Source organism: Ctenocephalides felis, unplaced genomic scaffold (assembly GCF_003426905.1).
Source record: "Ctenocephalides felis isolate EL2017-DRISC unplaced genomic scaffold, ASM342690v1 CF-g0.4_SCAFFOLD_01604, whole genome shotgun sequence".
In the NCBI taxonomy this organism is placed as follows: Eukaryota; Metazoa; Arthropoda; class Insecta; order Siphonaptera; family Pulicidae; genus Ctenocephalides; species Ctenocephalides felis.
The window spans coordinates 21,407,805-21,417,365 of NW_020537758.1; the positions used below are offsets into that span (position 1 = coordinate 21,407,805).

General features: G+C 27.3%; 1 protein-coding gene and 1 pseudogene across 1 annotated transcript; both read left to right on the forward strand.

Moving 5' to 3' along the window:
* The first annotated feature begins 2,003 nt into the window (after window positions 1–2,003).
* On the forward strand, window positions 2,004–5,092 carry LOC113373517 (carnitine O-palmitoyltransferase 2, mitochondrial-like). The gene is made up of 9 exons (XM_026613811.1): window positions 2,004–2,140; window positions 2,581–3,364; window positions 3,433–3,697; window positions 3,766–3,871; window positions 3,971–4,061; window positions 4,120–4,403; window positions 4,503–4,662; window positions 4,733–4,883; window positions 4,960–5,092. The coding sequence occupies exons 2-9, from the start codon at window positions 2,581–2,583 to the stop codon at window positions 5,090–5,092; spliced, it is 1,974 nt and encodes a 657-aa protein (XP_026469596.1). The 5' UTR covers window positions 2,004–2,140.
* Window positions 5,093–6,516: 1,424 nt separating this feature from the next.
* Window positions 6,517–9,285, forward strand: LOC113373518 (annotated as a pseudogene).
* Window positions 9,286–9,561: the final 276 nt, after the last annotated feature.

Below are 9,561 nucleotides of genomic sequence, written 5' to 3' on the forward strand. Positions count from 1 at the left end.
ATTAAAACATAATTAATTATATAAAAAATAGAAATTTTAATTCAATTTAATTCCTGTTCAGCCTGGGGCATAATAAAAATTGAATAAATTCAGGCAGATAAACAAACACTAAATCTGCCCAATACAAAATGATCTAATGAACTTCTTAAAAAATTAAAATTATATCAGAAAAATATGTTAAATTCAAAGTTGCTTGAAATGTACATTAGCAATAAAATTATATGGTAGTTTCGTTGTTGGCATGCCATGTGATTTTGTTTGCCAATTGAATTTAAGGTATAATTATAAAAAACAGCTATGATATAAAAAATTATCAATTTCTGAATACTTTCTCCATAATTGCTGACTTCTGCTAAGATGGTGATGATATTAAACCTGTGGTTCTTGCAGTTCTTAATAATAACTATACGTACCTATAGATGTTTACGCGGTTTGATATTCGTACATTATAAAAAATGTTAATCACAAGTTTTTTTTATAGAATATTTAATATAAAGTAAAATATAAATAAATATTATAGACTTTTAATTATATAAAATGAGATTAAATAATATTAAATTATATAAGAATTCTTTATCGTTTTTAACAACTGAACAAACGCATTGCTAGTATGTATTTGTATATATTGAATGACTGTATTGCAAAAGTATTATTTAACTTTTATTATCACAATTGAGTTTTAAAAAATCTTGAATTGAAACAAAGATGTGTTTTCAAATATTTAACAGTTGTTGCTCAATGCTTTCATGTTCATTTAGTTGCCATATATTGTAATGTTATGTTAAGTTTAACACAGTAATTTTTACAGAACAAATAATTGTTTGCACATATATATGCTGATGTATGTTTTCAAAAATATTCGAAAAATAATAAAAATTACCAATACCATAGTTTATTTTTTTAGTACAATATTTTATTATATAGAGATGCTCTTATTATATAGAGATGATTATCGTAAAAACAAGCCAATAGTGGTATTTTTAACAATGTTGTTTTAAAGGTAATCAAATTTTTGAAATGTTAAAGTGCAAGAACAACTTTCTGCTGACATACACACACATATTTATATCAATTTTGGACTCAAACGATTCAGAATATTTGAAACGTTGATAGTAAACTTAGAAAGTCGGATTTCCTGTCGAAAACAACTTTTTCTTCGGGGAGTTAAGAAACACAAATAGAGTGAAATTTTCAAAAAATTGATTTTTGGATTTTTCCATATTTCGATAGGTTATTAGGAACACTAAAATTTTAAATCGATATCTTAGAGTATATACTATACTATAGTATATAGTACAACGATCATTTTATCTTTAAACGCGTTTTTCTCGAAACAGCATTTTTCGAATTTGGTGGAGTGATTACTCGGAGACAAATGATCCGATCGCTATAAATTTTTTTTTCATCTCCACTATATAGTTCTTCATACGATGACCCTCCAGGTCTTTGATCTGATCAAAAATCTAATTTTGGCAGGCCAAAAACGACCAAAATTTTGGGAAAAATTTAACTTTTAACATGCCGCCATTTTGTCAATTTTTAGTTTTTTTTTGTTCGTCCGAGGGTCATCCATGGGTCATCCCATGAACAATATGTTCTAGTGAAATTCGTTTATGTTTTATCAACGGAAAAGGTTTTTTTTAGGTTGTCACACTAGGTGTACCCCTTAATAAAGCTTAAAAATGTTGCATGGGGTTATGGGGTCCATAGACCTTATATTACATGTAGAATAATGTCGAAGATGGGGTCATACAATTTTTGAAATGTAAAAGTGGAGCATGGCCTAAAACATTTGGGAAACACTGATGGATTGCAGAATAAAACGCCTAGATTATAAAGAAAAAGATAATGTCGATGCAACAACAATGTTTGAATCTAAACTATTATGAGTATTTTTTAAATTACTGAACAGAGGTCTCGCTGTTTTTATCATTTAAATGACATTCATCAGCGTAAATAAAAACGTCAACAAATACATTAAGACTCGCTTTCTAAGTTCAAAGATCGAAACATTGTTTAGTCACAAATATTTATAAGAATTAAATATATATTTTAATACCTGATACCTCTGAGTAACTATATGTGATAAATAATTATTTGTAACATTTTCGAAAAATATTATAGCTAAATCTATATCAAGGTAAGATGTTTGCTTGGCTATGCGAAATTTGATAGTCTCTAAGATAAGGCATGTTTTTATTTTAAATTATATTTCATTTGATTATATTATTCAAGATCAACACTTCTGTCTTTCTAAGGAAGTGTAATCGTCTATTTCTTTATATGCATTGTAAATGAAAAAGCCATATTATTAAAAATAAATCTAAAAATTAAAGATTTGTTTGATCTGTCTCATGATAAAAGGTAAATCTTTAAATTTCTATTTACATTACTATTTAAATGACATTGAAAAAGATTAGTTTTTTGAAGACTTAAAAGAAAAACCTGATGTTCATTAATGATTGCTCCTTTTTTTTAAAGGGAAATGATTAATTTTTATCTAAACTCTTCAGTATAAAAGTTTTCTGCATGCGAGCATAACCTATATAATATAATCTCTTCTATTATAATTTATTACAGATGATGCGGCTAACAATAAAACCACAATACATAGATCTAAAGTTCATGTCTAGATTTAAAGCGACTGCTTCTACTGAATTTGCCGTATACCATGATAAAAGTTACCAGTATCTACATGAAAGTGAATTCCCTACTTCTTTATATCAACATTCACTGCCAAGACTTCCAGTGCCAGAATTAAATGAAACTATAGCCAAATATTTAAATGCAGTAAAACCAGTGCTAGATGATAATGCATATTCAACAACGGAGAAAATATCTAAAAAGTTTCTTGAAAATGAGGGCAAGCAATTGCAAGAGTTATTAAAAGCTTTCGATAATAACAACAAAGATACCAGTTATATTTCTGAAATGTGGTTTCACATGTACTTATCAGATCGCAAGAGATTGCCGTTGAATTATAATCCTTGCCTTGTTTTTAAGGATGAGCCTAAGCCAGTATCACAATTAATAAGAGCTACAAATCTAATTGTGAGTTCATTAAGATTCAGACGATCATTACTTGATAATGTTCTGTATCCTGAAGTTTTTTTTATTGATCCTAAAGTAAAAGACAAAACATTGTATAAACAATTTATTAAGTTCTTACCTAATAGTGTAAAAACTTATGGATCTTATATTTTTAAAGCGTATCCGTTAGATATAAGCCAGTATAGTAGATTGTTTAATACAACAAGAATACCTCGTATTGGAAAGGATGAAATATTTACAAATATAAATTCAAAATATATGATTGTCTTAAGACATGGTGCTTTCTACAAAGTAAGAGTTTTGAAAGAAAATGGTAAGTTAGCATAGAAATATGATATATATATATATATATATATATATATAATTATATCTTATTTATAGGTGATATTGTTCCACCAAACACAATTCACGCTTGCATTCAATATATTTTGAACAATACCAAAAAAGAAAACAATCCATTATCTGTGTTCACATCGAAAGGAAGAGATGATTGGGCTAAATTACGAGAAGTTTTATTACAAGAAGGTAACAAAGAAAAGCTCGAAATGGTTGATAGCGCCCTATTTACTGTAAGTCTAGATGAAGAAAATATTGAAGACTATGTGAGTTTAGTAAAAACATTTCTTTATGAAAATGCTCCTAACAGGAAAGTAAATTTTATTTATCAATTTTAGAGATTTTGTTAATAGTTTTTATCAAGTATTTTTGATGCAGGTGGTTTGATAAAAGTTTTTCCTTGATTGTTAATAAGGATTCAAAAGCTGCAGTTAATTTTGAGCACTCTTGGGGTGATGGTGTGGCTGTTTTACGATATTTCCAAGTAGGTTGATGAATTCTTGAATACTAGAATTATATTAATATTAACTTAACCAAGCATGTTAAGTGCCTTTTATAAAAAAATGTTTCTATTTATTTCTAGGAAATTTTCAGAGACAGTATTGAAAAGCCGCAAGTGACTGATGGAACAGATAGTCACAATGTAAATGTTTCAGATCATCTAGAAAAAATAGGTAAAGGTTGTAATATTTTCTGAAATTTCTGTTTTTTTATTCATGAATGACTTTGCAGAATTTAATCTGAATGATTTTCTAAAGTCCGAAATACAAATTGCTGATAAGGAACACAAAGATATAAGTGATTCTGTTGATGTTAATGTTGTTGAATATCGCGCATTTGGCCGTAAACTATGCAAAAAGCATGGAATCAGCCCTGATTTTGTTATGCAGCTTGCATTTCAACTTGCTTACTATAAACAAACAAAACAGTTTGAATCAGTATATGAATCTTGCAGTACTGCTGCTTTTAAACACGGAAGAACAGAAACTATGCGTCCTCTGACTTCTAATACAAAGGTAATTATAATACTTGCATTATTAATATTATTTGTTTCACTTCATATTTTTTCCCATTCAATTTGTATTAAATTTATATTTTTTTAAATATTATTACAGGAGTTGTGCATAGCTTTAGCAAATAAAGAAAAAACTAACAAAACAGATTCAGATATATACACAATGATGAAGAATTGTTCAAATAACCACATGGAACTAACTAAAAATGCTGCCATGGGAAAAGGCTTTGATAGACATCTTTTTGCATTAAAAAATATGGGTATCGTAAATATCTTTATAAAGTATTCAATATTTGCATATTCTACTATAATTGTCTGTTACCATTTTAGCGGAAAAGAACAATTTAACACTACCAGAGTTATTTACTGATGAAGCTTACAGTAGAGTTAATAACAGCATTTTGAGTACAAGTACTTTAAATTCAGAAGCCGTATTAGCTGGAGGTTTTGGCCCGGTGAATAAAAAGGGCTATGGAATTGGGTACGAATAAATATCATTCATATCATTTACCATTTTAACAATTATTGTATTGTATATATACATTTTTATATTTCAGTTATACAATTATGAGTGATTATCTTGGAGCTGTTATTTCAAATTATAAGCAAAATACAAATGGCAATGAATTTGCTGTGTGCCTTAAATCATCATTTGATGATATTCATGAAATCCTCAATAAAACTGTTTGAAATTTTTTAGTATAATAATCAGTTTCATAAAACGACTGATAATATGAAATAATTAAAATTAAGCTTTAAAGTTTTTATATTAATGATATAAAGAATAATATAATTTTTAGGCAGTTTCATAATTTTTTGTGCGAAAGTTATAATGTTACGTACTATTTTGGAATAATGGGCAAGTGTTCGTTTATACTTGTGCATGACAAAAATATCTTTCAATATATTTGGAAATACATGCATCAGTGCTTTAAAATATATGTATCTAGATTACTTAATGTTTAGTGTTTATTCTTGATAAGTGGAATTTTATTTATTATATGTTTTCACTGGGAAATTTGTCACGCATATTTTTATATAATGTTACAAAGAAATACAAATGTTTTATACAAAATTCTTACTAGTTTTTTATTTGAAAGTAATATATTGATGACTCGAGCAATGTTTAGAAATTTTGTAATTGTATATTTCGATAAAATGAATGTCAATGAATATTACATGTTTTGGCTATGAATAACCCATAATATTTTTTTAATCCTGAAATATTAAGAGTTTTAAGCATTTACAATTCATGCTTTTCATAAACTCTTCGTACAAGATAGAATTAATTGAATTATTTAGCACAAACTCTTATTTTTAAAATTTGCAAAACAAATTACAAATACTTAATTCATCGTATAATTTTAATTAACTGTATAATTGACTTCTCATAGGGTTAGTTATAGTACACGCAAAAAAATCGAAAATGAAATTTTTTATATATCTTTACGTTTCAAAGGTTTCTGAACATTTTGGCTTACCTTAAAAAAATGGATGTATGTGTGTGTGTGTATGAGTGTATGTGTGTGTGTATGCGCGTGTGCGGATACAAATTTTGGTCAACGATTTCAGGAACACCGATCAACCGATTTCAATAATTCAAAAAACATTCGATTCGTATTGATAATGAGACGTGCTGATTAGTTTTTGGCAAAAGCAGGTCTAGCCGTTCAGAAGATACGGGGCAAAAAGAGCTAAAAACAGTACACAGTTTTTAAGAGAACGGAGCGTCTCATTTTAATAATTCAAAAACATTTTACTTGTATTGACAAGGTGAAAACTGATTGAATTTTGGGAAGGCAGGTCCAGCGGTTATAGACTCTCAATAAAAATAAGTTAAAAAAATATCATTTGATGGTCAAAAAGTTTTTTGGACATATTACATCAAATTATTAGATATTTTATAGAGATTTTAATAATGTACACATTTGTGTATTTTTTTTTGGGGGGGGTGTTCCGTACCAAGATTTTTAATTACGGTACGGGAAGTTCGGGAAGTATTTTTGCCTGATTAAATACTTCCCATGTGCATTAAAGTAAAACGGTCCAACGGTGAATGGATTATTTTTTTTGAATCCTATTTAATTTTTATTATTCAAATGTAAATACGTGTTTATGATGCGCAGAACTCTGGGCGCACGGTTTATTTATATTCTTATTGGATTCTAACAAGCGGTTCGTTCCAGCAGTCGCCGACCGGCTGTCAAATATATCGTATTTACGTAACATCTGTTTTTGTTATTTAATTTGAAATGGCTAATCCCAAACCAGAGATCAAATACACAAAAGTAAGTGTTTAAAATAATCTTATAAGAATTTATTCAGATTTTATATGTATTTATTACAAATTTTTTGAAAAAATATAAATTTTCATTTGCTTCCTTGATCAATTTACTCTGTTTCCGCTTGTTATTTCCCCTTGTTATTGAATTTTGTTTTATTTATTTTATGTAAGTTTATATAATTTTGATAACAATAATATAATAGCTATGATGAATACATATTATGATATATTTATAATCATTATTTAATTATTGTTTTGCATATTTATTTATAATTCTTTTAAAAAGTCAACCAGAATTCCTGTATATAATAGAAGTATGTACTTGAAATATTCCAATTAGAATATACTTCTTAGCTTTACCAATTTCATATATTAATATTTTCTTTCATTTTTTCTTATTATTTATTATTTAATTTTATAAATTCAAATTTAATAATGCATTAATTTGTTTTATTTCTATTTTTTTAAAACGTTTACCTAGATATCATATATACCTACAGTATTCCAATATATAAATACTCAATGAAAGATTCCTATTAGATTTTGGCACATTTGATCATTCAATTTGTTATCTTATTAACTACTTCTGTATCTTTTAATTATTTATTTTGATTGCATATTTTATTTTCTTTGATGTGGCTACAGCTAGAACCATATATATTTATATATAATATATAAAGTCCTAGCTGTAGCCCCATCGTAAATTATAGTTTACAGTTTTCATTTAATTTTTTTGAAATCAATTGTACAAAATTTAGTCCTTAAAATGATTTATTAAAATATTTTTTATGTTTTAATGTTTATATAAATTTGAATAAAAAATTTAATTTATAAAAAACAAAATAATGACTGCAATTTTTTATATTATTTATTATCTATACAAAAATAATCATAATACAAATTTGCCAAATAGCCCTACACAGTTAGAGCTCACTTTTCATATTGTTTATTTTGTATTACAGCTCTTCATAAATAATGAATTTGTCGATTCTGTGAGCGGAAAGTTTTTCCTACAATCAATCCTGCTACATGTGAAAAAATCATTGATGTTTCGGAAGCAGATAAGGTAATGGTTTCAATTAAATTTCTAAAATACTCGATAAGAATCCGTGTTGATTAGATTTTTAAGACGATCGGCGTGGACGTTTCTATACTATTGTATAGAATATTGTTTCTATATGGTCGTTTCTTCGAAAGATATCAATTGGTAATACAATAAACTTGATTTTCGAAAGAAACAGTGGAAATTTTTATCAAATAGTTGATTATCGATTCTTTGCGATTAAGTCGTTTATTTACATGTATCGAGAAGTTCATGGAACGTGCCTTAAGGAGGCAAAATTCCACTTACACTTAAGGGAAGGCTTGCTTTAGAGGCTTCCAAAATCGCTTTTTGAGGAATTTTTAAGGAAGGAAATAAATATTTAATTGAAACAAAACTTTCAGGTTTTATTGTTATATATTTCAATATTCTTCTCAAATTTTTTCATTAAAATATATGACATAATATGCAGGGTATAAGCATTTGCAGGTCACAATTTCCATACGGAACAAAAAAATCATAACAAATTTTTAAGAGTATAGATACTAGTTGAACCTTAAAAATGCAGAAAAAAATGAGAAAATCACCAATTTTTCGCTGTCTGAAAAAAATCATGTTTTTTTATACAATTTCACTTCAGGTTGTTTGAATAGTGGGTTAATTATAACTTTTTTAAGTTTTTTAAGTTCAACTAGAATAGAATTTAATCTTGAATATATTGTTATTTGTTCGTAATTATTATGTCTAAAATATTAATTGGATATGATTAAATATTATCTGCAAGGTCACGATCGCTCAATATTATCGCGTGAGTATTATTATTATTCATATTGCCAAAAATATACATAGAACATATTAAATTTAATTATGTTGAATATTTTTGTTTGTGTAATTTTCGTAAACAACACGATTGGAATTTGAGTTTCAATACTTTCTTAGATTGTTTTTGATAAATTTATGTTCTGGATACTAACTAATAAAAGAAACCCGTATACATAACGAATATTTCATTTAAAAAGATGTTATATTTTATCAAAACCGATTTTATTTTGGCAAAACACTTTAGATCTTTAAACAATAAATTTTTACAGAATAAATGATTTTTGTTAAGGTGATAACAAAAGTAAATAATTCACTCTGTTTTTTCATTTTAGTGTCTTTTCGGTTAAGTTCTATTCTATGAATCACCTTCATCTGATTTAATTGTTTTGTACTAGTGACCGAGGTTTACGGAAATTCAGCTTATTTCTTTTTGATGTTTCTATCACGGTGAATTAGCCAGTTGGTTACTTAAATAATTGCATACCTTCTAATTCACTTACTTAAGTTATACATAATTGTATAAATTTATTATTATTTTCCACAGGCTGATGTAGATTTGGCAGTAGCAGCTGCCCGAAAAGCTTTCCATCAGAACTCGGAATGGCGTACAATGACGCCTCGGCTCGGGGCAAGTTGATCTACAAATTAGCCAACCTGATCGAAAGAGATATAGAATATCTATCAAATTTAGAAAGTCTGGATAACGGAAAACCTTATGGAGACAGCGGTATTTGATATGAATTGTGCGATAGACACTTTCATATTATGCAGGATGGTGATTAAAATTCATGGCAACACAATTCCTTCTGGTAAGCCTATTTTATTAATTGATACATTATACTCGAATAAGATTTTTATAAAATTGAATACTTTTTAGACTTGCTATATTGCTCATTTATCATACTTTATTTTAATAATTTTTGATTTTTTTAGATTTTGGATTAACAAGCTTTACATTTCGTCAGCCAGTAGGTGTAGTGGGTCAAATCATTCCTTGGAATTATCCAATCT